Consider the following 18,408-nt stretch of genomic DNA (forward strand, 5'->3'; position numbering starts at 1 on the left):
TTTTTTAGGTTTTTGGGGGTGGGGGGGGGTGGGGGGGTTTAGGTTTTTTTGGGGGTGGGGGGAGTGGTTAGGTTTTTTTAGGTATATTTGTATAGTAACTTTGATAGTTATTGATAATTACAAAAATGTCACCTTGTTTTTTTGAGTTTTCCTTCAATTTGTATGTTTAGTATGTTAAGATTATTTGTACAAGAACTTTACCCTAATTTTGTATTCTTACTTATATCATCACATCTTAATTAGATTGTTTAATTTAAGTCATGGGGTTACTTTATTGTTTGTTAGAAATAGTTTCTGTTAATAGTTAATTTATTTTTATGAAGATTACAATGTGTCTGGAATGTATTAGTAGATTAATACAGTTTCAATGACATGAACAGAACAAACCTTGAGACCCAAATTATTGTGATCAACTACATAAACAACGAAATAAAACATGGATTAAGGATGTAAGGTTGAGACCATAATTACAAATTAGTTACGTCTTCATAAATAATATACTATAATTTTTTTAAACATATTATATACCGATCGGTTCAACTGAATAGTATTGTTATTGATATCCCTACAAGCATAAAACATTCGGCTTTGCGTGTCACCATCTTTGTTGCCCGGTATATAAGCCCGTGCATCGTCCCTTTGTTGACTGATATATAAATATGAATATTATCTAATGTCATAAATCATAATATATAATTCTAGAATAAACATGGGACATAAAATAAATAAGATATGTTATGTTGCATAAATCACAAATGATTGAAACGACTAAATGAGTTTGTGGCATGTTCTTCAACAACTGCTGCCCCCACAAAGTTACAAATACACCCTCCAATATTAATGATTGCTCAACATGATATACTATTAACTTATTATTCCACATTATCAAAAGTTGTTGTTTAACTTTCTAGTACAACACAATGTCAAATTTGGTTATCATTAGTTGATCTATTATTTCTTATAGTAATAAAATAGTTGTTATAAAAATACCATCGATTAAAATAATCAAAATTGTAGAATAAAAGATTGCAAGATCATTAATATAAATTATCATTCATGATGGATAATTATGTACAATTTAAATTATTACCCAATCCCCCTCTCTCACATTGACGGATTTACAGAAGGTTAGAGAGTCACTTGACCCTTCGACTGGAAAAACTTACCGTATACCAGATTATTGAAAACAGAAAAGAATATAGGTTGACCCTTTCGATTTACTCTGACATAGTATCTAAACTTAAAAATGAAAGCGGGTTTCAAAGATTTTCCAACAGGAAGTTGGAAGCCAGTGGTGGCGCTGGAATACAGGGTATCAACGAAGGAACCGTTTTAGCCTCTTTAACCTACTCTGCCTCTACAACCTACCAGTACGACGGTACCTCCTTTCACACTTTTACTCCATCTCAATGTTCAAGATCCCGGTCATGAACTTTTTACTTTTATTTATTTATTTTTTTTTTGGCTTTCTGTTCCTAACTATTAACTTAATAAATTGATTGCATACTGATCTTCTCTTTTATACTATACTTTGACATAACTTACATGATTAATTAGATATATTATTTTAGTTTTTCATAAGGGTTTTTTATTATCATATATAGTAACGTTTATTTGAAAAGCCACTTTGCTATAAATCCAAATCAAATATCAAGAGTAAACTACCGTTTAATGTAAATGAAAGTAACAATAAAAGAAGTCAAAAAAGATGTATTGTTGGAAAAAAATAATGACTTTCAAATTATGGGACCTCTTAGATTACAATTATCAATTGTTGTATAAAAGTAATTAATGTATACTAGTAAATTACGAATATATAAAAGAAGTCTATTGACTATTACGACCTCTTAGTAAAAAAACAGTTTTGGTTCCACCACTGCCCACGTAGTCGATTTTACAAGTCAATGCATAATAACGATTATCTAAGACCAGACTTCTAATCGAATCCTATAATAGTCAACAACGGAAAAATCATTCCAGTAAACCTTCAAAAATGAGAAAATTGTATGAAATAAAAATAAATCACTTATTGGAAAATGCATATAAGACTATATTAAATTGTGTGTTTCTTTTAGAATTATTCATACTCAAAACATTTAAAAAAATCACACATTAAAATTTGTATATATGTCTAAACACATAACACCTAAAATGAACTATTCTTATTATATTTGTTTTATAAAAAAGTTTTTCAACATAATATCAATAAATATCTAGTAAAAACTAATCATTTATTCGTTAATTGTGAAAGAGCGATGGATGTGTTAATTCATAACGGATTTCTTACTACTTTATGGTGCATATGGAAGGCTAGGAATGACAGAGTATTTAATAACAAGAAGTTATGCTCAAGGAGAATCATACAAGAAATAAGGTCCATTCGTTTTATCGGTTAAACATAGAGTGAATTTATCTTGGTTCGATTGGAACTTATGGTGTAGATTTAATGTGATTTGAAATCCGTAACTATATTATGTTTTGATGGTCTAGTCACGTCCTAAACTAGTGTCTTTTACCTTTAGTGATATTTGCGGTTTAAAAATAAAAAATAAAAATAATAAATTTTATTTTATTAACTGAATCTAAATCTTGTTTACAACTATTTTATAATCAAATTCTTAGGAATTTAAGGTTCAACATATCGAACAAATAAGACATAAAGTCTCTGATTTTGACTTTTGAACAAGAATAAGAACAAGAATTCCTTAACAAACAAGTATTGTAAACTCTACCCCTTTCCTCACTCCCAAAGCGATATCTATAAACCGACACCAGTTTTCCTTATCCCGCGTTAATTCCGTATCTGCCACCGATCAACAGTTGCTCACATAACTCTTTATAAATACTCAAACCGAACACAATCTATTCATCAATCGGATTCACATAAACCTCAACCGACTGCTTTTTTGGGTAATCATCTTGTTTCTTCAGCTGGGTTCCTTTTATATTTCTTTATTTCATTGTTTATTTTAGTTATTTTGTATTGTCCGCCAACTGTTTGATGAAACGCGTGACACAGTTATTTAGGTGGGATTTTATTGTTTGAAGGTGGGTAGGTGATAAATGTCTTTGTTATCAAGTTATAAGTTTTAACTACCTAAACTTGCTCAGAAAGTTGAAGTCTTTTTCATTTTGAAGTTGACAAGTAACAGATTTCAAATATTTGATCTTATATTACTGTCTATAGTCTATACTATAGTTGTCGAAGGAGCTTAAAAGGCGAGGGCTATAATTTTTAGTGGTTTTAGACATGTTTTCTGCTTTTTTAGAGCCAGTTTAGGTTGTTTCCCGTCGGCGACTCTAGGCTTGTTTAGGGTTGGTATAATTGTTTTAGACCTGTTCAAACTTGTTCAGACAATTTTCGGCCGGAATTTCGTTGGATATTGGCGTGAAAAATGCGTTTGAGGGCCTGAAAGTGGGGCTTTTGAAGCGAAGCGGGAAGGCTGCACCGGGCCTAGGTGTGCGTCTGTTTGAGCCTTGACAGCAGAGTCTATACATCCATATAGTTCTGATATAGTTAGTAGTTCACATCATAGTTGTTAAAAGCCATCGCCTCTTGCGCCTGGGCCCATTTTTCAGGCGGGGCGAGGCAGTTGCGCTTTAAGTAGAAGAAATTGCGCTTTAATTCTCCAGATGATGGTTTAGGCGAACATTCCGGCGAGATTCCTAGATTCCGGAGAGTTTCCGGCCAAATTCTCTAAATTCCGACAAGATTTTAGCCAGATTTCTACTTTTACAACAGGAAAACTACTTTTCTACACTAATATTTTAGAACTTTTGGTACTAAATAGATGATTAAGGTCATAAGGTGTTATATAATAAATATTGTTTATTTTGTTTGAAGAATAGTTTTACTTTTTCTAATACATAATATATTTTTAATTTTATTTCATTATGCGCTTTATTTTTCCCAGGCGCTCGCTTTTTTTGCGCTTTGCACCTAGGCCACAGGCGAGGCCTATGCGCCTTGTGTGCGCCTAACGCCTTTAATAACTATGGTTCACATCACATGCCATACAACCCTTTATACTATAATATACCTATCAGTATACCTTGTAAAGCAAATTTAAGAGAGAAAACAAGAAGCCTACATAATATAGAATATGTGTGCTGGGAAATTAATTTAAGATCTTTTAATTTGCCAACGGATAATCACATTACTAATTTGCTAGTGAAGTTGGTATCTTGATAGTCTATTGCATATCATGTTTTTAAGTATTTGCGTTTGAAATGTTCGACGATTATATCTGCAGATAACTTGAATATAAGGCTAAGTTCAAGATGGATCAGAAATCTGAGCATGTTGAGAAGGAAGAGGTTCATATGAAAATAGAGTGCAAGATCAAAGGGGCAGATGAAGAAAAAGGAGAGAAAGTCGAACAAGAGATAGATTTTAAAACTAAATCAGTTGAGAAAGAGAAGCCAAAACATAAGGACGATGAAAAAAAACCGAAGAAAGATGAAGAGAAAAAGAAAAAGGAGTCAGAAGGGGAAGACGAAAATGTCGACAAGAAAGAAAAGAAGAAGAAAGAAAAGAAGAAAGACGAGGATGGAGAAACAGACGAGGGAGATAAAGAGTCGAAAAAGAAGAAGAAAGACAAATCTGATGATAAAGAGCATGATGATGAAGAAAATAAGAACAAAAAAGAGAAGAAGAAGAAAGAAAAGGATGACGATGAAGAGAAAACTGAAAAGAAAGATAAAGAGAAAAAGAAAAAGGAGTCGGAAGGGGAAGACGAAAATGCCGACAAGAAAGAAAAGACGAAGAAAGAGAAGACGAAGAAAGAAAAGAAGAAAGACGGTGGAGAAACAGACGAAGGAGATAAAGAGTCGAAAAAGAAGAAGAAAGACAAGCGTGACAAATCTGATGATAAAGAACACGATAAAGAAGAAAATAAGAATAAAAATGAGAAGAAGAAGAAAGAAAAGGATGACGATGAAGAGAAAACCGAGAAGAAAGATAAAAAAGATAAGAAAGACAAGAAAACGCACAAGGATGACAAAGTAAGTGATGTCCAGGGTGAGTCAAGGGAGATTGAAATAGAAGAAGACGCTAAAGAAGCGAAGAAGGGGAAGAAAGATAAGGGGGATAAAAAGAAAGTTGATGCAAAATACAAGGATGTTGACAAGCTAAAACTTAAATTAGAGAAGCTCAACACTAAAATTGAAGGTTTACTAGAGAAGAAGGCGGAAATAACGAGGTTGATGAAGGAGAAGGAGGAAAGCCGTGGTGTTGTTAAGGAATCCAATGAGACCAATCCAGTTGCCGAAGAAGTGGCATAAAGCTTGTTCATGTAATCTTATCTTGTAAGATCTATCTTTCCATATCTACCCTCTAATGTTTTTTTTTTTTTTTTTTTTTATACATGTTGTCGTGTATAAAAAGCTTATGATAAATAAAATGATTAAGGTTATCGTAGAACAACAAATGATCACCCTGTTTAATTATAACCGAAAAGTAACACATTATACGTTTATGTGGCCTTGGTTGGTGTAGTTGTCAATCCAAACCCAAATGGGTATAACGGGTCATAATGTGAGTCTCCGACATTCATGGGTAGCTGGTCAACTGACTTAAACCAAGTACGAGCCAGCTTTCCCGTAAAACCATAATCACCAAACAGAACATCCGTGACACCTTGGCCTTCTGTTCCAGGAAGCCAAGCGGCTACAAGTGCGTCTATGGTGTCAATAAACGGCTGCACCACCAACGGCCGCCCAGCGATTAGGACCACCACACATTTTACTGAGCCGCATACATTTTTTATAGTGCTGGGACCTGGTTCGGGGATTGTAAGATTTAAATTGTCTCCGAAAGTCTCTGTATATGGTGGCTCTCCTACCACGACTATAGCAAAGTCAAAGTTGTTTGACTTTAGGTAATCTTGGTTGGGATTCTCGTTGTAGATTACTTGAGTGTTCGGATCAACTGTTTTTTCCACAGCAGAGAGGATTGTCGTACCAACCGTAAGATTGCCTGAACTTCCTTGCCAGTCGATTGTCCACCCGCCAGATTGATAACCGATACTATTAGCATGTGATCCCGCAACTAATATCTTTGATGCCCTTTTAGGAAGCGGTAACAATGGCTTCGTTGAAGATTTACCATTCTTTAACAACACAAGTGATTTCCTCACTGCTTCCCTTGCTAGGTCTCTATGCTCCTGTTTTAATAAATGAAGATTAGCGTTCCTGATAATGGTCAAACGTGAACTAGTTTGACTTACCTGACATCCCAAGTACTTGGTCATGCTGTAATCGGCGAATGGGTTTTCAAACAGACCCAACGTGAACTTCACCCTCAAAATCCTCTCAACCGCATCGTCTATTCGGCTCATGGGTATAAACTTATTTTTGACCAAGTAAGTCAAACCATCAATAAACTCTGTGTAGTTGTATGGGACCATAACCTGCAGCATTCCATATATGCGTGAATAAATTGATTTTGAAGGTTTTATGGATCAAAACACACACTTTTGATTAGGGCTGTTCACGAGCCGAGTCGAACCGAGCGGACCTTTGCTCGTGCTTGGCTCGTTTACAAACCGAACCGAGCAGAGCGGCTCATTTAAAACCGAGCCTCAAATCAAGCGAACGTTTTTCGAGCCGTAAATATTCCGAGCGAGCGTCGAGCGAACTTTGAGCAATTTGGACAACTGTGTCGCCCGATTTAAATTTGCTGAGAGAGATAAAGACAATGTTTGGTCTCAAGTTTTTACGTCTTTAAAAACATGCACATTTCATGGTATAATATTTTTCTTAAGAATAACAATGTTGTGGTCGACGAGGCGATGATCATATTGCAGTTGAGAGCAGGATACAATCGACTTAGGGTAACGACATGAAACATTGCGGCGATTAGCAGCCTGTCGTTTATCGGTTTAGGGTTTAACTTTTAGATTTGATATTAATTTTTTTATTGGCGTGGTTGGGCTAGTACGTATAGATATATTTGTAAATTTGTATATAGTGGACCAAAATCTAACATAGTGGTATATATAAAACTATAAATTTAATTTATATTTAAGTATATATGTATGTGTAATGTGTGTATATATATAGCGGTGTGCGTGTGTGTATAATTTATATTTGGGTATATATATGTGTATATACATGTTTATATATGTATGTGTATATGTATATGTATATATATATATATATATTAATTAAAAATAATAATTCGAGCCGAACCGAGCCGAGCAGACCTTTGCTCATGCTTGGCTCGTTTACAAACCGAACCGAGCGGAGCGGCTCGTTTACAACCGGGCGTCAAATCGAACGAGCATTTTTCGAGCAATTTCCGAACGAGCGTCGAGCGAGCGCCGAGCGATTTGAACGGCCCTACTTTTGATGAAGTGTTCAAACCAATTGACCATTTTCCTTGTAGTTCGTCAACCCGTTGGAAATAAAACATAACCGGATCAACCCAATCATATTCATAGGCAAACGGGTCGGAATTGTCACTTTTAAGTACAATTATTATTAAAAGATGAAAGATAACAAACCATGTCAATGCCAGCATTAATTCCAGTTAATATGGAGTATGTGTAGTTAGAATGTGGCGGATCAGTGATGGTGTCAATCCCCTGCCAATCTGATATCACAAATCCCTGAATAAAAATAAAAAAAAAAAATCATTAAAAATTCATCATAACTGGTGAGGGTTTTTGTTTTTGTCAAAATCAATTGAATAAGAGAATATACTTTGAATTTGAGTTTGTTTTTGAGGTAACCGTTGATAAGATTGCGGTTAGCGTGCATTTTAACCCCGTTCCAGCTAGAAAATGAGGCCATAATAGTAGTCACACCCTTGATGACTGAATCATTGTATGCTGGCATATGTATACTGAATAATTTTTTTCTGTCTAATATTGTGTTGCCAGTATTTATCCCTAGCTGAGTTCCTCCATCACCTACATAGTGCTTAGCACAGGCTGCAATCTTTTGTCTGTAAAATAAGAGAAGTTAAATAGTGGTTTTTTTTTTTTTTTTTTTTTTTTTTTTTTTTTTTTTTTTTCCTCCCTTATATAATTAGTTCCTTTGATTCTGAAACATAATCTGTTTATCCAAACAATAAAAACTGGGATTGTGACTTCAAGTTGTAATATTTTTTTTCGGCAATGGTGAGGACCCGTTATCAGATACTCACGGGACCCCACCAGTACCCTGCTAACTAGTGGGATCGGGTAAAACACAGCTCGTCTGCCCAGTATGTTCTTTCATGGGGTTAACGGCAGAAAATATAATCTTTTTTGTATGACCCGTTTGTCTAAGTATATAAACGTAACACAGCTGAATTGACCGGTTATAAGGAACGGGTCACATAGTATCACTTACTGTCCACTAACAAAAGGGGCACCCTTTTTGGAATCATCAGTGATCTCTCCTTGTAAACCTGGTATGATTTCAGTCATCATTCTTACAATTTCGGGATCTTCGCTGTAGCTTTCGTAACAACGACCCCATCTCGGATCTCTACAAACCTGTTTAAGCGCAACTTATTATTCATTTAAGTATTAAATAAAAATTTATTAATATTGATCAACTTACTGCAATACAAGGTGCAAAAGTATATTGTATGCCGGTTGCTCTAACTTCAAGTGCTGTAGCAGCTCCAATCTTCTTAACTAGTTCAGGATCCCTGTTGAAATATTCACATAGAACAATCAAGTTTAGTGCATCATATATAGGGTTGTGCTACACACATATATATATATATATACACACACACACTTGCCTGGTAACTCCAAGACCAGAATTGTGAGGAAAGATTGTTGCTCTATAGACAGCATTATGTCCATGAACAGCATCAATCCCATGAATATAAGGTATCCCTAAACGTGTCGATAATGCGCCCTTTTGGAGATCGTTGACCATGTTGACCCACATCTCGGGTGGTGCTTGTTTTGGTAGACCACTCCCTCCACCGAACACACTCACTGGCGCACTTAGCACACTTCCTGAAATCACAAGTTATTTTACATAAAAAAGGAACTAATAAACCTTCGAGGTATTGGTGGGTGTCCAATGAGTTTTCTGATAATAGGTTCTCACGACTAACAAAGAGGAACAAATGTACGGTAAATGTATGCCACAATGGCAGAATTCAGGTTTGATTAATATGTATACCTATCAGATACTTGTTCATGACCTCTTTAGTTGCAACTGATTTTTCAATTTGAGTCATTTGACCAATCTTTTCCTCTAATGTCATTCTCTTCAATAAGTCATTTATTCTGACACTTTGCGGTTGTTTGGGATCTTTGTACAACATATACTCTGCTTCAGCCGTTGAAGCCCAACACCACATCATAACCAGCATTAACAAAACAGAAAATTTCCCCATATTCTTGAATCCCATAGGAAACAGCTGCACTGTTATAGGCAAATAGAAAGTCAAATCAGGTCAAAGTAGAAAAAAAATCATCTAGAGACCAAAAATAGTGTTTCTATCTAGAAAATAAAAATACCCATTTTCATGCACCCCCCCTTTTTTATTGCATGTGACATAAAAATAACTTTAGTATGGGATACGGTAACTTTTTGGCTTTTTTTCACAAAATTTTGTTCAAAAATTTAGTTAAACCACACGGAGTGGGCGTGGAAAAGTGGCGTGGTAGCCCCTTCACGTCGGGAACACCGCCCTGTGGGGTGGCATGGTGGTGTGGTGAGTGCGGGGTAGTTTCCAATGGCGTGGGGCGCATTTGGGTGTTGAGGTGGCGACTTTTCATTGGTTGGTGGATTTTGGGTTGGTTTTGATTGGTTCTTGTTTATTATTTTTATAAAAACGCCACTTTCACGCCTCTCCCACTCCGTGTTTTTTTTACCACGCCCCTTACCGACGTGGCTGCTACGTGGCGCTTAACGCCCCTTCTTCATGCTTTCCCACTCCATATAGTAAGAAGGTGGGTCTGAGTCCTGGTCAACTAGACCCACGCATTGGCGGAGGATAGTGGAGGCTCGGGGGTGCCCCGCCGATTTTTGGGGCATAGTGTCATGTTTACCGAAAATTTCTGAAACCTTGTTTTTTTTAGTGTAAAATATTGGATTTTTAAGAGTTCGGCCCCCACCGATTTGGATTTTTAGAGTCCGGCCCCCACCGAGTCTCTGTTCAAGCTCCGCCACTGGACCCATGACATCATGGTTAGAAAGATTGAAGCCCACAGACTACAAATCAGTGACTCAAAACTAATTACAAATTGCAACATTTGGAGCTCATTGTTAGCTTCAAGCCACCACCACCTTTTTATCAACAATGGGGTTTTAGTTAGCTCATTGTTAAATTTGCAGAGAATTATTGAAGACTTACAGGAGATTCAGAGAGAGAGAGTGAAGGTTTGTGAAGTTGAAAGATGAAACATTTGTAGTGCTGTTTTAGTTTTATTAATCCATTTTAGTATCTCTGCAGATCGGCTGCTTGTTGGATTGTTTTTTGGAGGTATTCTTGAAACTGGTTCAACAATTTTGGCCGTCGGTCTGCTTTTCATTGACCATGCATTGAGGAAACAAATGATTAAGAAAATGTTTTGTGCAGTTAGAATAAATCTTGAGTTGTAAACATGTTTTTTCATTTGGATTTTTATCATATCACATATATTATATATTCTCTAGTTATGAATCATTTCTTCACTCTTTTTTCGTATTCTTACAAATGTAAGTGTAAGTCGACCATTCAACTTATCGGTCAAAGTGGTGTGTTACTTCTCTAGCCGTACAATTTTTATTGTTAAAGGTGTCTAACATCATCGTTTTCTTGTAGCTTAATATAAAATTGCGATGATAAACCAGATGAATATAAAATTTTTCCTAGAGAATAATGTTTGTCATGTATATGAATGGGAAACATGCTTGATTTTGTCAAAGAGTCAAAAACCGTTAACCTTAAACGACATATTTAATATTTCAATAATTGTCATAGTGGAATCAGTCAAACAATAACATGACCCACATAACTCTTTTAGATTTCCTTTAGCCCGCTATGGTTTGGAGACATGTGTAAGATGATTTGTGTGTTCATTTGTAGTATGTTATTGTTTCCATTGCTTTATATTTGTAATACTTTATATTATTTTACTAAAATTATAATTTTGTTATAAAGCTTCTTGTATATATTTTATCTTCTATGTGACAAATTATATTATTTTTCTATCATTTAAGGTGATGTTTATTTTTTTCAAAAATAGTTTCCTTGCCTCTTATGTCTGTGTCGCACACACCACGCGCAGACCTTGGAGTCAGAAAACTGTTTGTTTTCTCGAAGACCTATTTTTAAAAAAGGTTTGCACGTCCTTTTTTGGTGCAGATGTGGATTGTGCTCTTCTAAGTTCTAACCACTTTTCCTCTGCCCTATTTCCAAAACACAGATGCTCCTCCCACACAAACACTCTAGCACCTTCTCCTCCTCCCAGCCGCCACCTCCGTCACTCTGCACATCGCCTCCACCTCCGCCACTTTGCACATCGCCGCCACCTCCGCCACTCTGCACATTGCCTCCACCTCCGCCACTCTCCACAGCGCCGTCGACCACCCCTCCTCCCTCAACAAATAGTCCATACTTCTTATTTCCAAATTTTTACGCAACTTAAATCGCTACCAGTAATCAACCTATCTTCTAAATTTTGGTGTTTTGAAATATTGATAGTTAATTAATTTTGCAGAATATTATATTTTATGTTGAATATAATTATTTGTAGTAGTTTTAAAAAATGAAAGTAAAATAATTTATTGTTTATGGTGAATTTGAATTAAATCGAAATTATTCAAATTCGGTTCGAATTCGAGTTTCAAATACTAATCGAATCGAATACGAATTCATGTAAAAAAGTAAAAATTCGAAAATTTCGATTCGAAGAATTCGAAAATTCATTATTCAATTCGATGAACACCCTTAATGATATGTCACCAAATTTTCTAAGAAATATTTGTATTAAACCAAGTTTCTGTCTGTTTAACCGATCCAGGAGTTCAAAGTCTGATCGGTTTTAAGCTTCCTACCAAAGCCGAGCTGAAAACAATGCTTGATAAAGTTGTTGATTTCAGTGATTCGGGAAATTGACTGATAAGTCAACATCTGACATCGAATGAGTTTTGTACTTAGGGGAGGGGGGGGGTGGTTCACTAGTGATAGAATTTATCACTCACAAGCACCAATCAAGTTCCGTCATGTCATCGACAATTTTTCCATCACTCACAACCTTTTTTAATGGGGGTGGTCATCACTCATCACCACACACAACAATTTCCCCCCAACCAACAAATACCCTCACAAATAAAACCATCACGGCGTGGAAAAAATAACGAAAATGGAATTGCGTTAATCTATCACGCGTGGAACTTTATGCCGGCGGTGGGAACAATGTGGCCATCACGCGTTATACAAAAGTATAATGTGACCGCCCCGGGAAGCCTTATGACTACGTGTAACCAACTTCTGCTATGGTCAAAATAGGTTCATGTTAAGTATCTATTAATATTCGTATAAACAGTATACACTATACAGACATGTTAACTTGTATGAAATCGATAGATATCTTATGTATAAATACACAAAAAAATAGATGAGTAAATTACTATTTTGGCCCCTGTGATTTAGCCAATTTAACTCATTCAGCCCCAAAAAAAATCTTTTAACATATTGACCCGTGGTTGCACGTAGTCTAAAGTCAACACCCACGCCTCAAGAACTGAAGGTTCTCTCCAACATTGACGATCAGGCGGGTTTCCGACATCTTATCCCAGTTATTCAGTTTTATCCCAACAACCCAAATTAAAAACACAAATCCGGCTAGTGTGATCAGGGAGGCTTTGGCAAAGGTGCTAGTGTTCTATTACCCACTTGCTGGCCGGATAAAGGAAGGCCCGAGGAGGAAGCTGATGGTTAGGGCTGAGCAATTTACGGTTCTGAACCGCCAGAACCGGGGAATCGAACCGGAATCGCCAGATCCGAACCGTATTGTTGGATTTCGGATCTGGTTCCAGTTCTTAAGTTTGGGAGAAAACGATTCCCGGTTCGGTTCCGGTTATAACCGCGGTTCCGTTTAAAGAACCGTTAGAACCAGTTTGGTTTTAAACTTTAAATAATATATTTAAAAACCCCGCTAATTCATTTAAACTTTAAATATTATATTTTTTTTTTGGAAGGTGACTTTCTATGTACTGGACCTATTGGTCACCGGGTTCATGTCAAAGACTCGCTGGGGTAACAGCTGGGTAAAACCGGGTTGCCCTCAAGACCACACCATGCCTCGGTAGAATACGATCTATCATTGGGACCCCCCCCCCCAAATGCCACAACTGGGGATCGAACCGGAGACCGGCCCAACCAAACCCCATGGGATTACCCAGCTGGGCTGGGAGGAGGTATAAAAAAATTATATTTAAAGAAATGTATCTAGTATTAAAGAATATAAAAATAGTTTTGATAAAATGTTTGAATGAAGCTTTTGTGATGGTTAACTAAAGTTTTTTAATTAACTTTTGTTTTTTTACATTGCATACAGGTTAACATACAAAAAGCCTTATCGTACATTAACATACGCGACGCCAGTAACCATCCGATCAGGTATGTAATCACGCATGGAACAGTTTTTTTTTTTGATAATCACGCATGGGAGTCACAAATCACGCATGGAACCCTAATAAATCATGCATGGGAGCCTTTGTTATACAAATCACGCACGTTGTATGTTAATCACGCACGTTGTAATCCTGTCGCGTACGTTAACGTACGTTTAGGCTTTTTGTACATTATACTTAATCTTCGGTTTAAAACATTTTATTGTTGCTACTTTTACTCCGATCGGGATGTAGCAACTCTTAGTTATATGTTATAAACGGTTTAATGTTTTAATTTTTTTTTTATTTTGTTGTTATTTTTATGATTTAATTGACAACCGGTTCCGGCAAGAACCATTTAACCCGGTTCCGAACCGAACCGAAACCACTAGTATACGGTTCAGTTCCGGTTCTTATATTTAGAATTTAACGGTTCCGGTTCGGTCCCGGTTCGGTTCGGTTCGGTTCTGAACCGTTGCACAGCCCTACTGATGGTGGACTGCACAGGCGAGGGTGTGTTGTTTACCGAGGAGGAGGCGCATGTTACGTTGGAGCAACTCGGGAAGCCGCTTCATTTGTCGTTTCCGTGTCTAGAAAACCTGTTTTGTGTTCTTTTGGGCTCTGGTTGCATCGTTGGTTCGCCATTGGTACAGATTCAGGTGATGTTTTTTTCTTCTTCAACGACGACTAGCAAGAAACTAGACCGGAGAAAAAGTAAATATTATGTAAACGTGAGTGGATTTTGTAACCGCTCGACCCAACTAAGTAAACCAATTGATAAGAAGTAGAAATTTACAACCATATAAAAAATTTAGGTAAGGTAATGCTTTTAACATATAGAGTATGTTTAGCAAGAGAAGTCGGTGGCTGGTGGCTGGAAGCTGGTAGCTAGTAGCTGTAGTTGGTAGCTAGTAGCTATAGTTTTTTAGATATATTTGGTGTTTGGCAGAGTAGCGGAAGCTTTTAATAAAATGTATAAAATGACCAAAATGGACATAACTTAAAATTTAAAAAGTTTGTGCATTAAAAAAATCATTATCTTTAGAGGTTAAAATAGTCATTTTTCCCTAAAAGCTTGTAGCTACTTCTAAACGTTACTAGTAGGAGCGTTCAACCAAAAGCTTCAAGCTCCTAACCTAAAAGCTTCAAGCTCCTTCAATCAAACAAGACTTTTTATTAAGTAAGAGTTTTTTCTTAAAAGCTTAAAGGTAGAAGCTCCTAAAAGCTTCATGCCAAACATACTCATAGTTAGGATTGGGGTTTTGCTTTCTAAAAATCAGAAGAAGCAATTATTTTAAAAGTATAAATGATTGTCAAGTTCTTCAAAATTTTAAGTAAAAAAGTTGTTATGAATATAAGTGTGATTTTAGTCTTTTCTTTTATCGTAAAGAAAAATACTTGGATAGTCTATGTGGTTTGGTGAAATTCTATACATAGTCCTCATATTTTTAAAATTAGAGTCTTGATCCTCAACTTTTGTACACTCGTTTCTCGGATAGTGAAACACCCTAACACGCTTTAACTGAAAAGACGCAGCGGAAAATACGTACCATAAAATTTCTTTCATTATGAATGTCTTATCATACTTGAAGTTCATTCTTAAGGTGACACATTTACAATGAATACAACAATCGAACCCATTTACAAAATAAAAACATAAACTATGTTTACTAAATTAGCTATCCAAGCATTCCCGTACAATCTAACTTGTGACTCGGTCTTCGATCTCCACACCTCGGTAATCCTTCGGGACTTGTACAACCTACACTTACCATATAATTTCAAACGTTAGTACTCATTATGAATAGAGTAAATTACAAGTTTTGTCCTTTATGTTTACATCAAATTGCAGGCGCTGTCCTTTTGGCCAAAAGTTTACAGGCGGTGTCCTTAAACTTTCAAAATCTTGCACGTTTTGTCATTTAGGCCAAACCTGGTTAGAATTCTCAGTTATTTCTTGTCATGTGCAATGCACATGAGGGTAAAATAGTCTTTTTCCCTCTCAACCTTTTCTATTCCTCCATTTATAAGTTATAACCCTCACCAACTCTTTGGAACCACCACAACATTCATAAAAACAAAAACAAAGAAGATACTCCGGTGATTATCCAGAACACCGGTACTGATCATCATCGACAAAAGCAATGATCTCGTTTCATCAAAACTTGATGATTAACCAATTACGATCAAAGAAAACAACAGATTTGACAACCAAAATCATCACACAAAATAGTTGAGTAATTATTCTCCGCAAGCAGCACACAAATTTGAAGATCTCGTTTCAAAACAACTAGACATGATCGGTTCGTACCAAGAGATAATCGATTAGAGAGAACGTTGAGTAATTTTGCTCGGATAACTGAAACCTAGAGGAAGAAATTAATATTCATGCTGACACAGTACTATTTGAAAAGTTTGTTAAAGTAAAGTTGATTTATAAAAACCTTTATGACTATTAAATACAGATCTTTGCTCAAATCTCTACAACTCCATATTAACTTTATTAAAACAGAGTATATATTTAACTTATTATTACTAGGAATGTCAACTCTATTTATATGTATACAAAATTCATGAGTGAAGAACCTGATACTTCAAACAAATATATTGAACCAGTGGGTGAAGAAGAAACACTCAACCGTGTCATCTTCCCCAATAAAGTTTGAGTCGCCGGAGGTATACATCGATAAGTAAGTCCTATCAAATCTAACACGTGTCCGAGTGTAATATACGAAGGACAGAAAACGAGAGGGAAACAAAATTGTTACCTTCCACCGGTGCTCAAATGATGCCGGCAGATTCACCGGAGTTTTTGGGGAACTTGACTTTGACTTTGTAGAGATAGAAGAGGGTTGAGCGATTTTGATTAATCTATGGTTGTTTTTAAATTAGTTTTGGATTTCGATAAAATGGGGGAATAAAAAGGGTTGAGAGGTAAAAAGACCATTTTACCCTCATGTGCATTGCACATGACAAGAATTAACTGAGATTTCTAACAAGGTTTGACCTAAAGGACAAAACGTGCAAGATTTTGAAAGGTTAAGGACACCGCCTGTAAACTTTTAGCCAAAAGGACAGCGCCTGCAATTTAATGTAAACGTAAAGGACAAAACTTGTAATTTACTCTTATGAATATAACAATATTCATACACTTTCACTTTCCACTCCGTAATCCTTCGCATTTAGGCATTTCCGTCTGAGTATCCACTCCCTTGTGAGACTTCAACATTCTACCTGCATTATTCTACATTCTCAAGATACACTGTCATTAACGTCAATACTCAACCGTATTGAAGACATACGAGCATACGAACTTACCTACTGGCATACAGATGTACATACACACTTGCATGCATACATAAAACAAATCATAACTACTCATGTGTATACCCTCACTCACACGTACATATGCTTACATAAATACATAAACACATTCATCCATACCTATTAACTCGTACATACCACTTACCTAATTCCCCATGAATTACTGCCGTATCATAATATAAACCTTCGTATTCATACTCACTCTTATTCCTGCTTATTTATTTGTTAAACGTATTGGAATAAAGTTAAATCTTTACGTGCATATCCAATACTTAGTTCATTACCCCGCATACTCGCTCCCATATCCCTACCTTACTCTCCCATCATAAACGCAATTAAAGTGTCATTTGTGTATGTTTCGGGTCTTAAGAAGGGGTTCCATACTCACCCGTAACTTACATAACCGTTTGGTAGGGTTGAGGAACATTATAAATGCTTAACGAGGCTTGGAATGGGTTCACGGGATCCGAAATCGAAGGAAAAACAAGGAACTTCATAAACTACACATTTCCATGCTAATTTCATTCTCCATCATGTATAGCACATTAAATAATCTAACTTGTATCCCGTGATCTCTCTACCCTTGTAAGTGCATCCAAAGACCTAGTCGTGCTATTCATACATTGTTGACTTTCAGAAAGTCAACCATCTTACTTACATACTTTTATCATATGATCATATACTCATCTAAACCTAGTCGACCATATCAATGATACCATTTACATTTCATAATCATGGTGTAGGACACACACACATACATAAGTACATGATCAACAAATTACATATATGCACACGTATCGTCAATTCAACACATACTAACATATTCATGATTCTATAGTTGATAACCATATTCAAAGTTAGAATTTGACATAATCTCGACATTGTTCTTTATTAGTAAGTCCACAAACTAACCATTTAGTGCATACCCATATCCAAAATCACCATTTAGTCACTAGTCCAACACATGATATGCACCTCATTATTCAAGCATAGAGTGCAACTCCTAATGCATAATTCAACCCATATCATACCATCAACTATCCCATCTTACTAAATCCTTCTTCAATGTATCTTCTCATGTTTAATTATCATCAATCATGTTATTATCAAACTCTACACATGTTCATCCATTATTTAACGCTTAATTTCACATGCTAGCTTATACTAGGCATTTCATCAAACACTTGGTGTGTGTACACCTTTTAATGCACAATGTACAACTAATTTATGCATATTCTCCTAATCTCATACATAGTTCATCCAATCCTCTTACTAATTAGTATTTATCATTCATACATAACATCAAGGATATCAACACCATATTTCTTTCAATTCATTTAACAAGAATTCATCATACCCACATAGTACAATCAACATGTAACAAGAATTAGACATGGATGATGATTCAACTCATCATTCTCACCATAACTAATGGGTTTCACCTTTAAACATCAAATTAACCTAAATAATGCATAACCCATGTTCTATATTATGATTCTAACATATCCTCATGCTTAATTTCATTCCAAT

The 18,408-nt window shown here is 35.9% G+C and overlaps 2 protein-coding genes and 1 long non-coding RNA gene across 7 annotated transcripts; 1 reads left to right on the plus strand and 2 right to left on the minus strand.

The window, feature by feature from the left end:
- The first annotated feature begins 2,655 nt into the window (after positions 1 to 2,655).
- LOC110880480 (nucleolar protein 58) lies at positions 2,656 to 10,621 on the plus strand. Of its 5 annotated transcripts, XR_004862806.1 has the most exons (5): positions 2,656 to 2,910; positions 4,254 to 5,307; positions 6,153 to 6,362; positions 10,291 to 10,335; positions 10,409 to 10,621. XR_004862806.1 is itself a non-coding variant. In XM_022129008.2 (3 exons), exon 2 carries the CDS (start codon positions 4,282 to 4,284, stop codon positions 5,281 to 5,283), a length of 1,002 nt encoding a protein of 333 aa, XP_021984700.1. In that variant the 5' UTR covers positions 2,656 to 2,910; positions 4,254 to 4,281; the 3' UTR covers positions 5,284 to 5,307; positions 10,409 to 10,621. The 5 variants fall into 5 exon arrangements, 3 of the variants coding, with proteins under 3 accessions (XP_021984700.1, XP_021984709.1, XP_021984715.1); XR_002559356.2 differs by lacking the exon at positions 6,153 to 6,362 and having other exon boundaries at positions 2,657 to 2,910; XM_022129008.2 differs by lacking the exons at positions 6,153 to 6,362; positions 10,291 to 10,335.
- On the minus strand, positions 5,362 to 9,384 carry LOC110880506 (beta-glucosidase BoGH3B-like). Its single transcript, XM_022129028.2, has 8 exons — positions 9,130 to 9,384; positions 8,738 to 8,960; positions 8,551 to 8,641; positions 8,338 to 8,483; positions 7,705 to 7,948; positions 7,506 to 7,610; positions 6,228 to 6,410; positions 5,362 to 6,164 (listed from the first exon to the last, which is right to left on the minus strand). The coding sequence occupies exons 1-8, from the start codon at positions 9,359 to 9,361 to the stop codon at positions 5,475 to 5,477; spliced, it is 1,914 nt and encodes a 637-aa protein (XP_021984720.1). The 5' UTR covers positions 9,362 to 9,384; the 3' UTR covers positions 5,362 to 5,474.
- Positions 10,622 to 15,101: 4,480 nt separating the features above from the next.
- Positions 15,102 to 16,447, minus strand: LOC110880516. The gene is made up of 2 exons (XR_002559365.2): positions 16,323 to 16,447; positions 15,102 to 15,316 (listed from the first exon to the last, which is right to left on the minus strand). It is a non-coding gene; the product is annotated as an uncharacterized LOC110880516 (long non-coding RNA).
- Between the last annotated feature and the right edge of the window lie 1,961 nt (positions 16,448 to 18,408).

This window comes from Helianthus annuus, chromosome 1 (genome assembly GCF_002127325.2).
Source record: "Helianthus annuus cultivar XRQ/B chromosome 1, HanXRQr2.0-SUNRISE, whole genome shotgun sequence".
Classification (NCBI taxonomy): domain Eukaryota; kingdom Viridiplantae; phylum Streptophyta; class Magnoliopsida; order Asterales; family Asteraceae; genus Helianthus; species Helianthus annuus.

Excerpts from the sequence above, each read along its gene's own strand:
- LOC110880480 (XM_022129008.2), top strand. The coding sequence starts at position 4,282 with ATGGATCAGAAATCTGAGCATGTTGAGAAGGAAGAGGTTCATATGAAA.
- LOC110880506 (XM_022129028.2), bottom strand. The coding sequence starts at position 9,361 with ATGGGATTCAAGAATATGGGGAAATTTTCTGTTTTGTTAATGCTGGTT. Across the intron at positions 7,949-8,337 it reads GCCCCTTTTGTTAGTGGACA|ACAAAAGATTGCAGCCTGTG; the intron begins GTAAGTGATACT and ends CTTATTTTACAG. Across the intron at positions 7,611-7,704 it reads AAAACAAACTCAAATTCAAA|GGATTTGTGATATCAGATTG; the intron begins GTATATTCTCTT and ends ATTTTTATTCAG.